Raw genomic sequence first — 20670 nt, forward strand, 5'->3', positions numbered from 1 at the left:
GGCAAGATTTCAGAGTAAAATAATTTATGCATTTCAGAGTTGGGGGAGGGTGGTATATCTTACAATAGTTATTGCTGATAGCCTGATACTACTACTACTATGTCCAACTAAACACAATTGGGCTACCAACAGTGTGTTTCCCATCTGACCATTCCAAATGAGCAAAGCTGCTTGTGCCTGAGGGCATAGAAGTTGCAGCAAATGTCACGGTGTAAGTCTTCTGCTCGTTTGGAGTGCTGAAACTAAGCACTGAGGGCTGAACCTGGATCTTGGCAGAATTTGTCTCCTGAGAGACGGAGACCTTATAAGTTGATGGACCACCCACGTTTGTCAGGGTCCTCGTATATTTGACAACTGTTGGTGCGCTGCTACCACCTCGTGGGCCTGAGGCGGTCTCAAATGGAACAGCAAAAGATGGGTAATTAAGATCTGCTACGCTGTATTTCACGCCCGTCTTGCACTGATGCTCTTGCTTTGCAATGAGCTTTATCATGCTTGAACTGTATCCTATGGCACAAAGAAAGTCGATATAGTTGTTGGTTGTGGTATCATATACTAGACCGGGGTCTAGTGCTGATATAGGGTCTACATGCCCAGCACCATAATCAAATGGTGTGGATGGCTTTCCAGTTGCAATGTCTTTAATTCTTTCTCCGTTCTTGTATGTACTGTAAGCTGTTGTCATCAGTGCTGACCTTATAGCTGCAGGGCTCCATTCCGGATGGGCAGCCTTAACAAGTGCTGCTAATCCACTTATGTGAGGGCAGGACATGGACGTCCCAGAAACTATGTTGAAGTTCACGTGCCGGCTGTCTTCAGGCAATCCTGTAGGACCAACTTTTCCGGTCCAACCAGCGAGTATGTTCACACCTGGTGCTATCAGATCAGGTTTCAGTATATCAGGTGTGATTAGATTTGGACCTCTTGAACTGAATGCTGCCACGACAGGTGATGGTTGGACTCCGAGCTGGGTGCGTCCGGATTCGACCATGGCACTTGGATTAGGGTCTGAAAAGGTGTACTTCTTTATCTCCTCGCCAGGGCCCTGGCCTACAGCTGCGGTGGGTATGAAATGGGCATCAGCAACCAACTCTTCTCCAAAGGTATCTGTGTTTGCTAGGATCATCCCGACCCCGCCTGCCTCTTTGACTGCCAGGCCTTTTTGTGCCCTTGGGTTCTGCCCTCGGTCACACACAACAATCTTCCCCTTGGCTTTTTCTGGGATTAAGCCTCCTTTCATGCACAGATTACCATTGGATGCTTTACTGATATTGCCAGCATAAACCAATGGAATTAAGGAGCCAGTTAAGGCTTTCCCACTGTAGAGCGATTCCCCTGTTATTTTTTTACCATTTCCAAGGGTAATATATGATGGGAATTGCCTATCCATTGTACCAGCCCCCACTGTAGTTATCCATGGCGCGACATTAGACAAGCTACCTCGACTCGGCCCTCCATTCCCGGCTGAGCATGATACAAGAATTCCTTTAGACGTTGCTGCAAACGCTCCAATTGCAACAGGGTCTTGGAAGTAATCATTAAGTGATCCACCCAGTGACAGCGATAGAATGTGCACGCCGTCTTCAATTGCCTTCTCCATTGCCATTAATATGTCGCTGCTGAGACATCCTCCCAACCAGCATACTTTGTATGCTGCCACTCTGGCGTGCTTGGCCATCCCACGTGCTGTGCCTGCAGCATAACCAAAGAGACTCGCTCCAACCACAGTCGATCCAGCTGCTGTGGTCGATGTGTGTGTTCCATGGCCATCGTCATCCCTGGGAGACCTGGATTCTGTAGTCTCATCAACCGGCCCATATGCTGCTTCATAACCTTGTGAGAAGAACCTTGCGCCAATCAGTTTGCGGTTGCAGCTGGACGAGCTGAAGGTTTTACTTGCTTCACATGCTCCCTTCCAGCCAGGAGGGAGTGGGCCGACTTCCTTATCATCGAAGCTACTTGATTCAGGCCAAACGCCTGTGTCTAACACACCAATGATCACATCACTTGATGTGCCAGAATCAGGGAAGGATTCCTGATTGTTGAGGATTCCAAGGAACTCCGGTGATCTGGTGGTGTGGACTTCATATTTCTTATCCTCTTGAACCAAGAGGACTCCCGGTTTCCCTTCAAGCAACCGAGCTTCCTCAACTGTCAGGCGGGCTGAATATCCATGGACAACGTTGTCGTAGGTGTAGAGCTTGTTGGCAGTTTGTGACACTGACTTCAAAGAAGAGTCATACCACTGCAGGTGATCGTCAAAGCTTTCTGGCACGCTCGACTTGTCCATGTGAACTATGAACGTCTTCTTCATCTGCTGATGCAAAATCTCCGCATCAACAGATGAGTGGCAAAGAAACAGAAATGTCAGGAGCAAAAGAACTCCAATCACAGGCATCGTGTTTGCCACGCAGTTTCAAAGCCAAAGAACGACGAAAATATATTGTAAGTTCTCCCCCTCGAAAAAATATATGTGTTTGGGTCTTAAATTGATATACTCATACTGGAAAACACTTCTTTTGTGTTTGGAAGAGCTCTCAAGTAGTCATACATATAATAGTCTGGCTTGAGGTCTTAAAACTCAATCTGGTCCCACACTTTGGTGAGTGATCCCATGTTAGAAGATTCAATTATTAGCCTACAATCCAGTAATATTAAATTGTGAAGAATCTACTTGCATCATTGTTAGAAATTGATGTGTGCTTTTGCATACTTATTAGTCCCATCTAACACCTTTTGGTGTGCCTCTCCCTCATTTGTAATAACACTCTTTTCTCTGTAATTTTACTTGTTAAGTTTGCCCTGTTTATGGTGATTTAGATGGCTTGATGTTTTATGTTATTTCAAACATGGGTGGTTTCATCAGAGAACAACTGGCTGATGTGATCCCTTTTGTATTCTAGAATTTTGAGTGGCCTTAAATCTTATTAGTGGTCCTATTTCAAATTTTTTTCAACATTTTGTTTACACTTCCATTGTTACAAATTTCAATTCAAGTTGAGAAGAAGCCTCTCTCTCATGGGGGATGTGATTGGACTGGCTGTGGGAGATGAGCTGTCAGCCTCTTAGTTGAATGCCATTCATTTTTTTATTTTCTCTTTAGGGTGATGTTACATGTTGGCAAAATCATGGTGTTTTGTTAACTTGTTTAAAGTGAATTATTAGCAGATAACAGGGGAAGCTTAGGATAGTGTCTTAACTTTTGTAAGTTTGTGATAAGGCTCTTGATTAGTGGAATTCTGATGAGATTTATTTCAACAAAGTTGAAATGCTTAAGTCATGCAAATTTGTACCTATCCTTAAACAACAATTATATACATCATGAATTTAATTATGAGTGATGCTTTTTGCTGTGAAGTGGGGATGATCATTTAAGTGATTGGATAGGTATATAAAATAGCCTGGCCTAAATTTTGAGCAAATTTCATGGGGTAACTTCTATTTCAATTAATTTTCTATATAACCTGAATTTTGAGAAAATTATGGGTGGATTATAGTTTAGCCTGAAAAGTAATGAAGATAATCTTGCGGTAATAAAAAGAAGTGTTCTTGCCATGAATTTTTCTGCCCAGGCATGAAAAGAATCTCAATATAACTGAAATATCTTATAATGGTGGTGTAATCTGATGAAATTCCCAACAACATCAATTAATGTAGTAGTAGTTATGATATGATGTTTGATTAATTTGGCCACTATTAATTAATGGGTTGAGCACTAACCATCCTATTCTAATCTGGATAGGGTCATCTTTTTTCTTCTTTTTATTATTTTTTCTCAACCACTAATTTTTTATAAAAAAAATAACTCGTAAATTGATTGGTTGCTTCAATCTAAGATGGAGAAAACTCTGTAAATGTGGATGATTGAGGGATTTGACTTTACAAAATAATTGCATAGCAATTCATAGGTAACTCTAGACTCCGTTTAATGATTCTTAAATATGTTAGTAATTAAATATTTTGTAAGATAATATGTCGATTTTAATGTTCCTCAAAAAGTATTCATTGTGAAGAATATCAAAAGTGTAAGGCATTTAATTAGTGGAAAGAGAAAAATCCCCCACATGTATGTAAAATAAGGAAGAACTCAATTTTAAAAAATTTCGAATTTTCCTTTAGTACAATAAAATCTCAAAAACTATTTCCTATGGATGGTGGAGACCACCTGTCATAACTTTATTAAAACTAAAGGAAAATCAAATAATATGGAGCATTTGTTATCAAAGATTAAAAAAAGGAACTCCACTCTTAAAAATCCACAATTTCTCCTCATAATAATAAAAACCTAATTCTTGTTTTCTTTCTATGATTTGCATAAAAGAACTCCACTACGGAAAGTTAGTTGAATTGGTAAGGTCAAATATGTAGAAATCATGTCACTGACACGAAAAATTCTATACATATATAAATATAATAAGAAAAATGAAATGATTAAGGTCTAAAGGTGGAGCCCAAGGAGTCAATAATTGTAGACAATTAAAGATAACGAAAATCGACTGTTTTTGAGAAACTATATTCAATCTTGAATACTAGTACTACTTTGATATAGTGCATGCTGCTTTCGGTACGTTATAACATCGTTTTCCAATTTGATTAACAATTTTGGTATATAATTAATTATATTAATATATATAAGTAGATGATAGCTAAGATCCAATTGGAAAATATGTCGGCAAGCCAAAAATATGAGTATTAACAAAATTATTATATGCCATCTCAACTTTAAGCATACTATAAAGTGTCAAAATCACATATATATAGTTGACAAAATAAACTAACATGTAATAACCTCCCCTCTCCCTTCTCCTCATTAAAATATTCAACTGTTTTTTTCTCTCTACTTTATTCCATCTAACAACACTTCCTAAAATTCCGTGTCACTCAAGAATGTGGCCATCTTGAGTGGGACGAAGGGAGTAGTACTGTATTAAATAGGACCAAATGGATCTATGTAAGACAGATCAGATAATTAGTGCTGATGAATCATTAGAATTGCCGAAAATGTGAAATTAAATTTCACAAAATGACAAATAAAACGTTGAATTAAGTTTCAAATTGAACTCTATTGAACGCGTTCGATTGTAAAACACGTTGCACCAAGCCCAATTTACTGCTTCTTAAAGCCCAAATTCAGAAAGACCATTATATGGAATGGAAGAGCAACTAAAGACTAAAGTTATTGCTAGTAAAAAGGATGATTGATTGCACATTCCTAATGAAAGTAGCTTAGTTCTTATTCTTTACAAACGATTTATAGCAAAAAAATTATAGTAGGAGTAGTAGTATTTGTTTATCACAATGCGTGATTTTTTCTCAATAATGTCATGCTTAATTTATTCTTTTAATAATGTCACGATGTGGCACGTACGCTAAATTTACTATGGAATCATGATTTAAAATCTGTGTGTAAATTAGAGGGTGTGGAATGTGTTGACTACCGAATTCATCAAGGCAAGCTTCACACCTTCAACTCCATCGCCATGATTCATAAACCCTAAACCCCTATAAATTGCCCGGCCGCCGCAAACCACCACCACCACCTCCTCCTTCTCTCGCAATATTCCGATCATGGAAGCGCATAATGTAGCTTCGTGGTGGCTTGTTTTGATGGTTGTGATCTTGTCTTGTGTCGAAGCTGCCATGGCGGGGATGTTTCCGGCTTCCGGCGCCGGAAAAAAAGGGATTCAAATGTCTGAAGGTGTTGGCCTGGATGTGGACTTGACGGCTGGTCGAGGTTATGGGCCTGGCCGGGGTTATGGCGGCGGCCGTGGCGGTTTTGGAAATGGCGGCGGCGGCGGTGGTGGGGGGTGGGATGGGTAATGGTGGTGGTGGAGGGTGGGGTAATGGCGGCGGCAGTGGTGGTGGATTTGGTTCTGGCGGCGGCGGTGGATATGGCTCCGGCGGTGGTGGCGGAGGCGACGGATGGAGCAACGGAGGCGGGGGTGGTTCTGGTTCCGGGATGGGAGGATATGGCGGTGGGTCGGGGTATGGTGACAGTGGCGGCGGTGGCGGTGGGTCGGGATATGGTGACAATGGCGGCGGTGGCGGAGGTGGTGGTGGTGGTGGTGGCGGAGGGTATGGGAGGGGTGGTGTGTTCTTTGGGGGTCTAGGCAAGAAGTTATGAATTTGTTAAATCATGGTAGTAGTAATAGTAATATGGCAATAATTAGTTAGTTGTCATATAAGTACCTTTTATCTGGAAAATAATAATTTTATGTAATATTTGAATCCGGATATTAGTATCCCAATAAATAATACTCCTACATTCCATTGCTTCATAAAAGTACTTTGGTAGTAGCAATGTAGTGTGATTTTACAGCCGTAAATAACATTGAACTATTCAGATGATTTCACAATTTAAATAAACTGAAAATTAATAGAATTGATACAAGTACTATAAAAAATGCATAATGTATGTATAAAGAGACATGGACCATGTTCATTTCCAACTCGTAACATAGTTATGATCCAACAACTTTGTTCTTTTTACTTCTTTGCCTTTTTATGGGGCATTCAAGTTGCGTATCACTTTTTTTCTTTTGCAAAATCTTTGAAATGTACACCACAAATTTATTTAGCAAGTTGTCGGACCAGTTGTGACTTGTGACTTGTAAGTGGAGTGGGTTTTCGGAACCGTCGGTTTTCCAACCGTGGGCAACACTAGTTGTGACTTGTAAGTGGAGTGGGTGTAGAAATGATCAAATGAACTCAATAGTTGCAATGTTTGACAATATAGAAATATTCTTGGCCACAATTGTTCATAGTGGAATCTAGAAACTTTAGTCACTATTAAGTCTTACTAATATGCTAAGGCATTAGCGGTCTCGCTTACACACATGGTCACTTATTGGTATTGGTAGAAAGAAAAAACGTATTTAAAATGTGAGACTGTTATATATTTAAAGATTGTTCGGCTGACAAGATTATATCTAATAATTCAATTTGCATGTTTGATTCATAATATTCAATTCCACAACTTAATTATAGATGAATAGTCTTATGATAAATAGTCATAGTAACCTCAGAAAACAAAAACACATACATATGACATTGAGTTATGTCAATCGAACGACACCTTAGTAGACTGTAGCGACGTGTTTCGCACCTAAAACACATACATATACTATTGCAGTCATTACAATCGTTATTGGGAATACTCTATTCTTGTTTCAAGGGTATCCAAATATTGTAGTAATACATACTGAGTCTCATTATATATATTCAATATCTATACATTTATTAGTGGTTGTTACAAGATATCCATCCATCATTAAGAGAATTTTATAAGATATCCAACACTTATCTTGGCACCCGATTGAATATCCAATCTTAATGTTCCTTCCATATGTGACCACTTTTTTTTTTATTCAATTAGTCTAATCCATTTTCAATCGTATCTCACATTCTTTAAACGTCATTTCACATATTTATAATAATTTATTGTGATATTGTTAAATTAGGCACGTAGGATTATATTAGCATATTTTGAGATTTGTACGCATTATATCATCCCAAGCGTTTGTATTAATCTGACGATATAATTGTTGTTTGTTGCTTTCTTAATTCTTTTTTTTTCTTAAGTAGTATAAATAGTACAAATGTGATGGCATTTATGAAAGGAGTGGTTTTTTATATTCCGATTGGATAAGATGTAATGTGTTACAACTCATATAAGTGTTGTACTTTAAATATAAAATTATAGGAGAACATTTTCTTTGTCTTAATTTTGAAAAATATTCTAAAAAGATATATAGTATAACATAAAAAAAAGGTAAGCATTGAGTGTGAATGTGAACGAATCAAATGTACTACTACTAATTTACTAATTAACAATACAACAATTTTCGCTATTTCTAAGTAGTAGTAGTACTAATAATTAAGTGTACGATTTAGGGAGTTTCAACCATAATCTTCTTGGAAGAGTGATTATTAAACAACAATAATTATGGCTTCCCAAAAGACTTTATAGATTAATTTTATACGATAAAATTTAGAATTGTTGATTTTAAACTATTGATTAATTATTAAAATAAAACAATTAAATAGTAATTTATTAATTTATAGTACTACATTTTAAATAATAGAAGCCGTTTGATAATGTTTTAAGAAACAATAGTCAACATAATTAAAGCTATAAATTATTGTATGAGGTGACGAGTTCGAGCCCTCTTGACGTCAGTTGTAATTTCCTTCTTTCTATAGGAGTTTATTTGTAATTTCATCCTTTCTATGGGAGTTTAAAGAAAATAAAATAAAATAAAAATTAAAGCTATAAATTATATATTCCAGAAGCCATCTAAGAACCCTAAACCGCACTAAATTGGCGTTTGATAGGAATTAAATTCGCAAATTAATGTGACTGAGAAAAATGTTAACTATCAACAACTATTCGTTAGTAGTACTTCACAATTATAACTCCCACCTTTTTTTCAGAAGTATCCTATTTCAGTTTTTCTTCTTATTCTTCAATACCAATTTAACACCATCCCACATTACGCATATTTGATTCCTTTTTATATTTTAGTAATTATTTTTATGATGAATTTCACATAAAACTAATGAGGTTGAAATTTAATATATGCTTCATCCAGTTTATAAAAAATACTAGTTCTAAAAGGAAGGAGACGTATGCATTAACTATGGGGGAGACTATTTACCAATTTTTCATTTAACGATTTGCTATAATTTACTCTACAAATTTAAAATTGAATTTCAAGATCTTCAATTACAAAATATAGCTAAAAATCAATAAAATGCACTTATCATTACAATTAAAATCACGGATTTTAATTTTACTCATCAGTTATCACTATAAAGTTACTATCGACTCAATTTTAACATTTCACCGAGAGAAATCATGGATTTTAAATTTTAATTGTTCAAAACGTAATATTTTTCGAATGTTATAATTTTACATTGAAAAAAAATCAATAATAATAATAATTTTATGGTGTAATTAGGCATGCACAAGGGTCGGGAACCGCCGGTTCCGGGCCTGAACCGGCGGGTCAAGGGTCGAGAAATCCATGAACCTGAACCGGCCCGCCTAGCTCCCGGCGGTCCCGGTTCCGGTTCAAAAAACCGGCGGTTTACGCGGCGGTTCAAAACCGCCGGTTCCAGGCCGGTTCGACGGTTCGACGAATTTTTTTTTTTTTTTTTGCATTTTTCAACTTTTCAATTTTAATCAAATTACATTACACTTTTCAAGTTTGTTTTTGTATGAAATGTGAGTAAATAAAATTGAAAAGAATACGGCTAAAGTTGCAATTTTATTGAAATTGCATGTTTACAAATTATACGTTACAAGTTACAACAATTACAAATTGAAAACATATGGCGGTCTTGAAGTCTTAAACAAAATTTAAATACAAATGAGACTACTAGTGAAGAACTAATTACAAATGACAAGAAACGACGTTGAAGTTCTTAAACGTATAAGTGTATTATATATATACTCTTAACCGGCGAAGAAGATCTTTCTACATAACTAAATTAAGGACACATTTAGCAATTCAACTTTAAATGTTGAGTTTCGTCTAACAATCAACAATTATAGTAGAATTGTCAAAAGTTTCCCTCATTTAGCCGTATAGAGAAATATACTTCATCGACTAGAGTATATACAAATACAATTATGTAATTGTATTTGCATATTTTTAAAGTAGGAATTAATGGGAAAAAAAAATAAAAGAAAAAGGACTTGAGCTCAACTTAAATTAAAAATTTAAGTTGAGGTGCCTACGTATCCCAATTGCTCATTTGCATTAGGGAATCAAAGTCCACGTAGTTCTCTTACCTTACTTACCTATTTGGCTTGGCCGGCGGCGGTTGACGGTTGGCCTAATCTTCATCCCCGGTGAATTCATCTTGTGATCCCTCTTGACGATCATTCCAATCATTTTCTTGTTCTCGGACGTCAGCTTTGGCCTAATCATCAAGTAACATCACTGCTTCCATATTTTTCGCCGAGAGCTTACTTCTTGATTCATCCAAAACGCGCGAGCCAACACTAAACGCGAAAACCGGCGGTTTATGACCGGTTTTGCAGGCCTAAACACTGACCCTACGACCTAGCCTCTGAAAAGTTACCGGAACCGTCGGAAACCGGCTTCCGAACCTCCGGTTTACCCCGACAAACCGCCGGTTTACCCCTCAACTTACTCCGCAAACCGCCGGTTCCAATGGCTATCCTAAACCCCTACGCGAACCCTACGAACCCCTAACCTACGAAACACTGTTCGACCCTTTGAACCGGCGGTTCGAACCGCCGAACCGCCGGTTTTGAACCGCCGGTTCACGGTTCAATATATTGCCGAACCTGAACCGGCCCTTCCGACCCTTCAACCCGCCTGCCGGTTCAAACCGGCGGTTCCGGGCCCGGTTCCGGTTCATGAACCGCCGGGCCCGAACCGCCGGGCCAGGCCGGGCCGGTTTGTGCATGCCTAGGTGTAATGATGACAACTGCTGCCTAATTTCCTTTATCTCCATTTATTGGATCTATCATCTCACCAATAAAATTCCCCATATTGCAAGAATATGTGTATTAATTATTTGGAATAGTATTTTCCAATATATAAATAGCAATTGTGGCTTCTTTTCTTTCATCTGTAGCTCAAAGAAAGGCATAAATAGAGGTTTTTGATCTTCAATAACAAAAACAAAAAAAACAAAAAAAAAAGAGGGAGAGAGAGAGAGAGAGAGAGAGAGAGGGGAAGGAGGAGCTAGAAGCCATGGGCGGAGGCAATGGCCAGAAGGCAAAGATGGCTAGAGAGAGAAACATGGAGAAGCTCAAAGGCCAGAAAGGTATATCACTCTTCTCTTAATTTTTAGTGTTTTGAATTTTCCATGTTAGGGATCGTGATGGCGTGTTTGATTTTCTGTGCAGGAAGTCAGCTTGAAACCAACAAGAAGGCTATGACCATCCAGGTAAATTTTTTTTGTATAAATCTGATTGTTACTGTGTTTATTGTTGATTTATCTGAGCTATTTGTGATATCTTGAATTTTTATTGGAATTGGGGGTTTTATTAATTTCTGATCTGATTCTTCTGTGGTTTCTTAGTGTTGTTTTCTGTGAAAAGGCTGATCTTGATTGCTATTGATGCTGTATTGCTCCTGATTAGCTCAACAGTTGAAGTGTTTTTATTCAGTATGGAATGTATAAGATGTGAAAAACTGATCTTTGTCTTGAGACTTTCTGAAATTTTTCATAAGATGTAGGTTTGATTAGTGTTGAAAGTTCTGCATAAGAGTTTCCTGACTTTTGATTACAATGATTAGTCTTGAGTTTGCTAGATTCAATTCAACTCGAGCCGTTTTATGTTTTTATAGATCGACTGTGTTTTTGTGCTGTAACGTCAACACTTTCTCATATATAATGGTCTTTTGCTGAACTTTTTCCAGAGAACTGCATGTTTCTCGGTTGTTTCAGCTCGATCTCATTTGAGTAGGGGTGGCTTGGACTTGACGTGCATAACTGCATCGAGTAGACTTGCTCAATGAACTTAACATAGGTCATTGCTATAGGTCCTAAATAGTATGGTATTAATCGTTCAATTCACTTTCCAATAGCCTGTTTATGTAAACATGAAATGATCCATTCTTGATGGATGGCTGTCTTGGATAATTTTGCTCAGTATTGTGCTATTTTTTTTATTCAGAACAGTGATGATAGTTTCGTGCTGATATGCTCTTGGTTTTGGTACTCACTTCAATGTTACCGGTTCTAAACTGCAGTGCAAGGTTTGTATGCAAACTTTCATTTGCACTACTTCGGAGGTGAAATGCAGGGAACACGCTGAGGCAAAGCACCCGAAGGCTGATGTCTATGCGTGTTTCCCCCACCTAAAGAAGTGACAAGGGCCATGGGTGAAACTGGTTTCAACTATATCTCAAGTCTCTCAATGTTTTTGAAGCTGTTTCAGTATTGTTGCTGAGAATATGTTTTAAATTTTTGATGGTTCAAGTGTATTGAAACTCAGTGAAATATGTTCATATATTATCTCAATCTATATTACTGTTCTCTGCCCTTTTATATCATAACTTGTTGAAAGTTGGTGTTTGAATCTCTTCTACCTCTCAAGATTTCTCATAACATTTTGTTTTTCTGCACTGCAATCCACAGAGTTAATTCGAATTTGATATAGTGTTGCTCACTAGATTTGGGTAGTCTTTTTATTGTATATCAAAAACTGAGAAGATATATCATAGTCTAATTAACACTACTTATGTTTGCTTTAGCAGTATCATCAAGATACAGAAAGCCCCACAATAGAAGCATTTAACTGTTGCTACAATTTAGTAATTACATAGATGTTTGTACACAATTTTTTGATAATGGTGGAAGAAATTAGAAATTATGAAATTCGATTTCAGTCAGCCCTTCAGTGCCATATTTGTAACGACGCAGAGGAGGAGAGAATTTGAGCTACTGCAACTGCATCCGCATCCTGCTAGTTTCAGCAGCCCGCACTTGGTTGAAGTACGGATGAGCCTGAAACAGAATGAGACGAGCGTTTTACTACAAAATGTGATCCAGCAAGTCAGTTTCTCCTTTACTACGACAACCTCATTTATTGGGATATTGAAGAACTCTGGAAATGAAATGAACCATAGACAAAAGTAGTTATACCATTGCTTCTTTGGCTGTAAGTCTGTCTTGATGATCATAGCGGAGAAGCTTATCCAGAAAATCAATGGCCTGCTTATCGTGTTGTGAAACAAAACGAAATCAACAGAAATGTTAGCCTGACTAGAAAATCACAAAGAAAATCTCATGAAGGTTTGGAAGGCTAACCTCTGGTGAGATGAGATGTTGATTGTCTGAATTAACAAACCTCGACCAGGGCTTCCTACTGTGTCTGCGAGGGCAAAAAATAAAAACAATAAATTATCTCAATTTTTATGTGTATTAATTGGTTCCCTTCACCAATTAATGAAACCTTCAAAAGTTAATAGAAGTGTAGTGTAGCTTTATTATCGAGAGAAAACAAATCTTCATTATCACAATCAGCGCCAGAAGTGAGTACCAATAGAATAAAGTTCAATGTCTCCCTTTGCTCAGTTCTGGCTATGTAATCACAGATGCACTAGTATACTCATGACATACCCAGAAACCAGATAGTAATAGACAAGGATGAGCAAGTAGTAGTACACGATCAATACCCAAAGATTTCAGAATGTATTTTTTACAAGTCAAGTTTCACATCAAGGCATGGATTGCATGACATCCAATACGAACAGAGAAATCAGTAGAATTTGACAATCCATTAGAAATATGCTAAGAGCATAAATGCCACATTCATGTTTATCAGTTTATGTGCAACAGCACAACACCAGAAGTCATAATGTTAAGGGTGAAGTTCCCTTAACACGATAAACGGTAGTCGCGGGAGCTTTGCCCGTCGATCAAACCAAGATTTAGGATTGCAAAAGAAAGTAAAACACGATAAAAGAAAAATAAGATAATTTGATATTTCTTGAATGATAGAAAAGAATAACAATGTCCTTATTTATAATGTTAATACCTAACTTAGAGAATAAGAAACTAATTATATGGGAAAGATATGCAAGTCAATAACTAAATAAATACTAGGGTAGAGAGAATATTTAGAGATATGCTCGTATCAACTCCTCCGCGGTTAAAATCCATCTTGTCCTCAAGGTGGAAACCACAACACAATGAAGATCATCGCGGACATAAGCTTTGGTGAAACCTCCCCTCCTGGATCAAATGTATGCAAATGCTCAAGACTTGCACAAAGCCGACGAAGTGTAAGGACATCCACTGTGGAAAAGAACGCATTTTTAGCTTTCTTGGACTTCTCGTCGGTGTCATCTTTCTTTGTTATGCACACAATGCAATTCCAAATTCCTACATACGTCGAACAACTCCACCCTCCTAGAGCATCTGCTACTTCAGCCTTCTCATCATACTTGGTCAATAGGAATTTGTGACAATACATAATTGTACACGACATGTCGTTGCGCGGAGGGATCAACCGGCCGTCAGTGTCGAGCGTTGTTGAACGATGATTAATACTTGCAACATTAGCGCCAATGGCGACGACAACATTGCGAGGAACCTCCTCCCATATTCTGTCCTTGTCTGTGACGAATCGAGATCGTGAATAGAAGGGTGGGTGCGGCTGTGGTGGCCGTGGGACAGCAGCAGCGGTCGGTGTGAGTGCTGAGTAGGGACTTGTAGAACGGAGCAGTGGCTTCCGCACTACAACAAGATGTTCGGGGCAGGAACGCTCTTTGATTTTATCCACCTGTTCACTTTGCAACTGCTCCATAGAGGGACCCATAAGTGAGCTCCGTACTGTAGAGTCCAGGCTCCTGTCCAATGTGTCGCTGCGTTGAGGGATCAACTTATCATCGGCGTCGAACGCACCATTATTAATACTTTTATCATCAAAATTGTGAGATTCCTCCGACATTTTCCTCTCATTCTCACTCTCTTTCTCCAAATCTTTGACGTTGTCTTCAAATGTATTCTCGATTGAGCACATGTTTTGGGTGGATGAATTTAGTTTCAGAAAACATTCTTCTGTATGGAAAGGAGACACCAACGATTTGAAGCAGAAAAGATTAGGGTCGGGATCAGAGATAACCTCATTCATTGAGCTCGGGAGGTGGAGACGCGAGGGCTGTCGGGAATCATAGGCATGAGGTGGAGGAGCAACAGCTGCAGGCAGCAGTGCTGTTGCCAAGGGCTGGAAACTCGTTGGATCCCAGGAGAGCGGGCGCTGGGGCAACGGCGGTGGTATTGATGGGTACAATACCGTGTGATCAGACTGCCAAGGTGGTGTGCCCAAGCATGGGTTGTGCTGCTTCCAGGAGGGCTCGGCGTGTTGGTATGATGGAGGTCCGTAGGCGTAGTCCCACGCACGGTCTTGCTGCTCCGGCTGGTATGAGGTCGTCTGGCTCGACCATGGTGGGTCCCAGCAAGTGGGTTGTCGGGCCAGGTAGGGGTGATGTTGCTGGTGCGCGATGTAGGTGTCTGGGACGGTGTATGTCGGTGGTTCGTAGTGCGCGTAAGGCGGCTGTGCAGTGGCGTTCAGAGGCGGCCCGTCGGGTGGGTCAGGTTCGGGGCGCGGATAGTACCCCGATGCAAGCCTTGGTGCGCTAAAGGGGGGCGCAGGAATCGGGTGTGGCGTCGCCTGTGTTGCGCTTACTCGAAGAACATCAGCGTCAAGTCGGGCCTCTAATTTGTTGAGTGCAGCTGCGACACGCTCAAGCTGCGAGGTCATGAACTCTTCCAATGAAGCCTCCACCAGCAGCGATGACTCCCTCGGGCGTGGCACTCCCCAAGGTTGATGGTGTTGATTCCCGTCGGTATGAGTCATGAGTTGCGAAGATGAAAGCACCAATTGTTAAGGATGAAGTTCCCTTAACACGATAAACGGTAGTCGCGGGAGCTTTGCACGTCGATCAAACCAAGATTTAGGATTGCAAAAGAAAGTAAAACACGATAAAAGGAAAATAAGATAATTTGATATTTCTTGAATGATAGAAAAGAATAACAATGTCCTTATTTATAATGTTAATACCTTACTTAGAGAATAAGAAACTAATTATATGGGAAAGATATGCAAATCAATAACTAAATAAATACTAGGGTAGAGAGAATATTTAGAGATATCTCGTATCACATAAACTAGCAAAATATATAAAACATTTATCCTCATTTTCTACTAGAAAATATTTCTTGTCTAAAATGTAGAAATTTAAGATGCATATGTAAAATTCATCTATGATACAAATATGATAGGGAAAAGGAAAAACAAAAAAACTTAGTTACTACATATTCATATATGAGATCATGAACCAAGGTGCTTTTGCAGAATCACATGATGCGTTAAAATTTCTAAATATGAAATACCCTAACAAAACCAACCTGATTGTAAATAGAATACCAAAGAAACATATAACTTGGGAGAGATAAACCTTCTCCAGGGGAAACAATAATGCATATTGTCCATAATCACATAGCAATGAGGCAATACTTTGATATCACAACACAGTTCCAAGCTTGGTGTCTTTGAATGCTGATCTCTAACTATATCTAGCAGCTTCACAATATTTGGACCTCCACAAAGATTTTGAAGTATCTTAATCTCCCTCTTTATCTGCATCATTGAAAAAAGAATCACCAAGCAGCAACTACTACAGTCATAACCCATAAGCAAGAAAGGTTGTTCTATTGCATATCCTCGGTATTTCCAATTCGTAAGAAATTTGGGGAAGAGTTATACAAAGATTAGAGACTGAAATTTGAATTTACTACTTAAATCTTGGTAAAGAAATTATTACAAATCGATGCCCAGCTAAAAATATGTAACATCAACATTATTTCCTTTACCGGCGCTTGGCAAAGAACACAAAATTACCTTCTTCTTAACTGGTTTGAGAATTTTGATGACACATCTTTCATTATTTGCCACATTTATACCTTCAAATACCTCACTATATTTTCCCCTTCCCCTTCCCAGACAGGCCGCCAACCAGCCCTCACTATATTTTCCCCTTCCCAGACAAGCCGCCAACCAGCCCTCACTATAATTTCCCCTTCCCAGACAGGCCGCCAACCAGCCCCTTGTGCTACGTCCTCACCAGCCCCTCGTGTTCGTAGACAGGCCGCCAATCAGTCCCTTATGGTTTGCCTTGTAGTGCTACGTCCTCACCAGCCCCTCGTGTTCGTAGACAGGCCGCCAATCAGTCCCTTATGGTTTGCCTTGTAAAGGCCTACAGGGGAAATTAATCCCAAGACAGGCCGCCAATCAGTCCCTTGTGGTTTACCTTGTAAAAGCCCACAGGGGAAATTAATCCCAACTTGGGCCATCCAGGAATTAATCCCAAGTTGGGTCATCCAGGATTCGAATACGTCCTCACCAGCCCCTCGTGTTCATAGACAGGCCGCCAATCAGGCCCTTGTGGTTTGCCTTGTAAAGGCCCACAAGGGAAATTAATCCCAAGACAGGCCGCCAATCAGTCCCTTGTGGTTTACCTTGTAAAGGCCCACAGGGGAAATTAATCCCAACTTGGGCCATCTAGGATTCGGGATACATTTGGCAAGCGAGCTAGTCCTCCTCCAGCCCCTCATGGTTCGAATACTTAGCCCTCCCAGCCGGGAACCGACCCGTTAGCGTAGTCTTGTTCAGACATGCCGTCAAGCCTCCCTCCGACGTGGTCCAGGCCAGTAGACTACCCGCCACCCTCAGACTGGTCTAGGTCCGCAAGCTTGCCAAGCCCCAAGGCAACCAGCCTTGTAAAGGCCCACAGGGGAAATTAATCCCAAGTTGCACCATCCAGGATTCGAACTCAAGACCTCCTGGATGGTGCCATATACTTGCCTCCCTTCTCAACCAGTTGAGCTAGGAGGCTTGGATATCCGTCCAAGCTAAGTTGAGTCCTATATTTTTCAACAAAAATTATTTTATTTTATTAACAAAAATTAAAACATTCAATTAGTCTTACTTTATTTCGTAAACTACTTTCTTTTTTCTTTATTTTCATAATTTATTTATCTTTCTTATTTTTCAACATAATTTTTTAATGAGTAAATGTCAAAACTAGTCCTGAATATGTGTCCATTTTACGATTTTTGTCCTAAACATGATCTTTTGAATTTTTTGATGAGTAAAGGGCAAAACTGGTCCTGAACTTATGCCCATTTTACGATTTTGGTCATAGACATTATCTTTTGAATTTTCGGATCTCAAACATTTCAACTCGGATCACAATCGGTCCAAAGTTAACTTTTCCGTCAAATTTTAACGGTCAACGTTTTTAATCCCGATCTTGATAAAATTAAGCTGTTAAATATGATTTCTAACTCCGTAATTAAATCCTTAATTATTAAAAATAAAGTGATTCGAGAAGATGAGAGATATGTAACCGTCCTCTGCAGCTGGAGGATTTCATCGGATTTCTGGTAAACTTTCTCGATGGTGAAATTCAGCAAGAGGCTGCGAAGTGTGTGTGTTTAATTGCACAGATTGAGTGTTGCAAGAGCGCATTGATTGGTGCAGGGGTGATTGCTCCTTTGATTAGGGTTGTTGAAGAGAGTAAAAAGCTCGCCGCCACGTGTCTGCTTTCAGTAACGGAGAATTCAGAAAATGCGTGGTCGATTTTGTCGCATGGAGGGATCACTGCCTTCTTAAAGATCTGTAGTAGCGGCGGCTTGTGCGGTGCTGAAGAATCTCGTCGGGGTCGAAGAAATCAAAAGGTTCGTGGTGGAGGAAGGAGGGATTTCTGTATTCGTTAATCTGGCAAAGTGTAAAGATGAAATCATCAAAATTAAGTCCGTTGATCTGCTGCAAACCATGGCTTGCAACGATGAATCGGTGAAGGAAATGATCATTGAAGAAGGTGGGATTCGAGCACTGGTGATGAAGGTGATGGGGGAAGACGGGTTCATGTCGGTATTGGTGAAGCTTCTAGACTCGAAATCGGTGGAGATTTGGGAGATGGCGGCGGAGACGATATCGAGCATGATGGTGGTTCCGAAGAATAGGAAGAAGTTCGTGCCGACCGCTCAGAATCTGGGATTGGTGCTGAGGATGCTGGAGGTGAACAATGTAGTGAACAAGAACTTGCTGCTTTCGATATTGAAGTCGTTGACGAGCAACAGCGCTACTGCCAAGAAGAAGATTGCGACTTCCGGATACCTTAAGCACATCGAGAAAAAAATAATTAAGGATATAATTAGGGAGTGAGTAATCATATTTAACCGTTTAATTTGGTCAAAATATCTTCTACCCCATGCCAACGGCATCGTTTTGGGAGACGTGTACCCACTCACTTCCCGACACGTGCCCCTTTCAGTTACAAACCAACCACTCCGAATGAAATCAAACGGGAAACAAATTCAGGCTGCAATCAATAATCATATATTCATCACTCCGTCTTCATCTCTCCTCTCCCTCACTCCTAGAGCAGAGAGAGAGCCGATCCAGAAGTTTCATACGCCGTACGCACACAGAGGTTGGTTTCTACGCGAAGTTGTTTTAATTTTGATGTTGTTCGGCTAGTTTTTAGTTTCATCTTTTACTTTTTTTTCAGGAATTTTTGTAGAGTGCAGTGTGTTTGCTTTGATTATTCACTGTGAGTCTGAGATGGTCGCGACGGAGATGAATTGCTGGGCGAAAATTGCGATTCCGATGCGGAAAGTTTGGGTCGGAGTCTCCAGAAGGTTCGGGTTTCGTAAAACAGGTTCGGTTCTCTCTTGTTCTCTCCGATTTTCATGGAATTCTGTTGCTTTCTAGGGTTTAATCTTCTCTGCGTTGGGAATTATCACTGGTTTTTCAATTTATTTCTTATTTGTCATTTCAAAATTTCAATCATAGCATTATTAGCATTGCCTACATTCAGTTTGAAATTTGAGAATAAATCATATTAATTGATACATGCACCTTACTGAAATGATGAAATCCATCTAGAAGCTACTTCTGAGGAATGTGTTTGTCAAATATGTTGAGTTGCAGGAAAATAAGCCAATTTGATTTTAAAAAATGACACTTACCTCTTGAGATCATCAAAGATGTTAAATTGAAGAATAGAGCGATGAATCTGGTAATCAAATACACCGCAGGAGTCATTTCAACTTACTGAGGTTAATTTTCCTAACTACTGTATGAAACTCCAAAAGCTGAATTGATACATTAAGTAGAGCAAGTTGGGATAAGGCAAGAGGAGTAGAATTGGCATTTAGTACTATTTGATAGAAAATCCTAACATAATGTTTTCTGTCCAATTTTGCTTGTACCATCAAAGATCCCATTTTCTCTGTACTTTTTGTACTGTGATTAGATACTTAGATTAGCCTTGGATACTGACTGCACAAGCGCTGTCTTGAACAAAATTTCAGGGCTCATCAAACTTGATAAAGATGTGAGGACATGTGAGTATGAGGATATCCATATCTTATGGGACTTGCTGAAGAGGAACGAGGCAGACCTCGCCAGAAGCAGAAAAAGCCGTTCGTGGAGGTTCCAGTGGCCGCAATGCTCCTCTTTGCTTCGCCACTGATCTCAATAAATCATGTTCCTGCTTTTGGAGTTTTGAACATGCATACATATCACATATGCAGTGTGTGTGAGCTCTGAAGATCATACCATTTTGCTGTCTCTTGCAGTAATCAATGTCCTCTTTTCTCGTGTCATTGAATTGTGAAGATGTGAAAAAAATGTCCTATGATGTTACTCCCTACAATCAACAGAGGTTTCTCTTTCTGGCTTTTTTATGTTGAAGGGATGCTGGGGATGGCTATGTATAATGTTATGGTGGCTCTCCAACTGTATGTTTGTTGGAATCAAAGAGCCCCTCCCATTTCTTGGGATGTTGTAATAAAATTTTCTGTTGTTTCTTTTTTTTAGTTTTCTTGCATCAGCAATCATTTGATCTGTTTAGGGTCATCATGTATCTCAACTTAAAAGGGTTAACAGATTAAATCTACAGACTCATGGCTTATTGAAAACTTTACTAGATCCTACTATATGATGAGTAGGTAAATTACTCATTTATGTATCAGTAATTATTATATTAATTTATTTACATAATTTCAATTTCTTTCCTTTTCCTCTCTCATTTTATTATGCTATTATAAAGCACAATTTATTTCCTTTTCCTTTTCCAGAAATCGCAGCACTTCTGCCATGATCTCTTC

The 20670-nt window shown here is 39.2% G+C and overlaps 5 protein-coding genes across 5 annotated transcripts; 3 read left to right on the top strand and 2 right to left on the bottom strand.

The window, feature by feature from the left end:
- Positions 1-7: 7 nt before the first annotated feature.
- Positions 8-2626, bottom strand: LOC121765492 (subtilisin-like protease SBT1.7). Its single transcript, XM_042161672.1, has one exon. It carries the CDS (start codon positions 2396-2398, stop codon positions 98-100), a length of 2301 nt encoding a protein of 766 aa, XP_042017606.1. The 5' UTR covers positions 2399-2626; the 3' UTR covers positions 8-97.
- A 3111-nt stretch (positions 2627-5737) lies between these two features.
- LOC121765647 (glycine-rich cell wall structural protein 1.8-like) lies at positions 5738-6124 on the top strand. Its single transcript, XM_042161849.1, has one exon. It carries the CDS (start codon positions 5738-5740, stop codon positions 6122-6124), a length of 387 nt encoding a protein of 128 aa, XP_042017783.1.
- A 4481-nt stretch (positions 6125-10605) lies between these two features.
- LOC121763708 (uncharacterized protein At2g23090-like) lies at positions 10606-12064 on the top strand. Its single transcript, XM_042159768.1, has 3 exons — positions 10606-10803; positions 10886-10926; positions 11736-12064. The coding sequence occupies exons 1-3, from the start codon at positions 10731-10733 to the stop codon at positions 11853-11855; spliced, it is 234 nt and encodes a 77-aa protein (XP_042015702.1). The 5' UTR covers positions 10606-10730; the 3' UTR covers positions 11856-12064.
- Positions 12065-13495: 1431 nt separating this feature from the next.
- Positions 13496-16492, bottom strand: LOC121763707. Its single transcript, XM_042159767.1, has 2 exons — positions 16394-16492; positions 13496-16132 (listed from the first exon to the last, which is right to left on the bottom strand). Exon 2 carries the CDS (start codon positions 15347-15349, stop codon positions 13658-13660), a length of 1692 nt encoding a protein of 563 aa, XP_042015701.1. The 5' UTR covers positions 15350-16132; positions 16394-16492; the 3' UTR covers positions 13496-13657.
- A 2358-nt stretch (positions 16493-18850) lies between these two features.
- On the top strand, positions 18851-20379 carry LOC121763503. The gene is made up of 3 exons (XM_042159525.1): positions 18851-18989; positions 19068-19217; positions 19873-20379. The coding sequence occupies exons 1-3, from the start codon at positions 18851-18853 to the stop codon at positions 20031-20033; spliced, it is 450 nt and encodes a 149-aa protein (XP_042015459.1). The 3' UTR covers positions 20034-20379.
- The last annotated feature ends 291 nt before the right edge of the window (positions 20380-20670 follow it).

The sequence above is a fragment of the Salvia splendens genome, chromosome 14 (genome assembly GCF_004379255.2).
Source record: "Salvia splendens isolate huo1 chromosome 14, SspV2, whole genome shotgun sequence".
NCBI classification, from domain to species: Eukaryota; Viridiplantae; Streptophyta; class Magnoliopsida; order Lamiales; family Lamiaceae; genus Salvia; species Salvia splendens.

What these genes read in the sequence shown, in the direction of transcription:
- LOC121765647 (XM_042161849.1), top strand. Translation starts at nt 5,738, where the DNA reads ATGGGCCTGGCCGGGGTTATGGCGGCGGCCGTGGCGGTTTTGGAAATG.
- LOC121765492 (XM_042161672.1), bottom strand. Translation starts at nt 2,398, where the DNA reads ATGCCTGTGATTGGAGTTCTTTTGCTCCTGACATTTCTGTTTCTTTGC.
- LOC121763707 (XM_042159767.1), bottom strand. Translation starts at nt 15,349, where the DNA reads ATGACTCATACCGACGGGAATCAACACCATCAACCTTGGGGAGTGCCA.
- LOC121763503 (XM_042159525.1), top strand. Translation starts at nt 18,851, where the DNA reads ATGAAATCAAACGGGAAACAAATTCAGGCTGCAATCAATAATCATATA. An exon ending in TACGCCGTACGCACACAGAG is followed by an intron (nt 18,990 to 19,067) that starts GTTGGTTTCTAC and finishes CTTTTTTTTCAG; the next exon opens with GAATTTTTGTAGAGTGCAGT. An exon ending in GTTCGGGTTTCGTAAAACAG is followed by an intron (nt 19,218 to 19,872) that starts GTTCGGTTCTCT and finishes ACAAAATTTCAG; the next exon opens with GGCTCATCAAACTTGATAAA.
- LOC121763708 (XM_042159768.1), top strand. Translation starts at nt 10,731, where the DNA reads ATGGGCGGAGGCAATGGCCAGAAGGCAAAGATGGCTAGAGAGAGAAAC. An exon ending in GAAGCTCAAAGGCCAGAAAG is followed by an intron (nt 10,804 to 10,885) that starts GTATATCACTCT and finishes TTTTCTGTGCAG; the next exon opens with GAAGTCAGCTTGAAACCAAC. An exon ending in AGAAGGCTATGACCATCCAG is followed by an intron (nt 10,927 to 11,735) that starts GTAAATTTTTTT and finishes TCTAAACTGCAG; the next exon opens with TGCAAGGTTTGTATGCAAAC.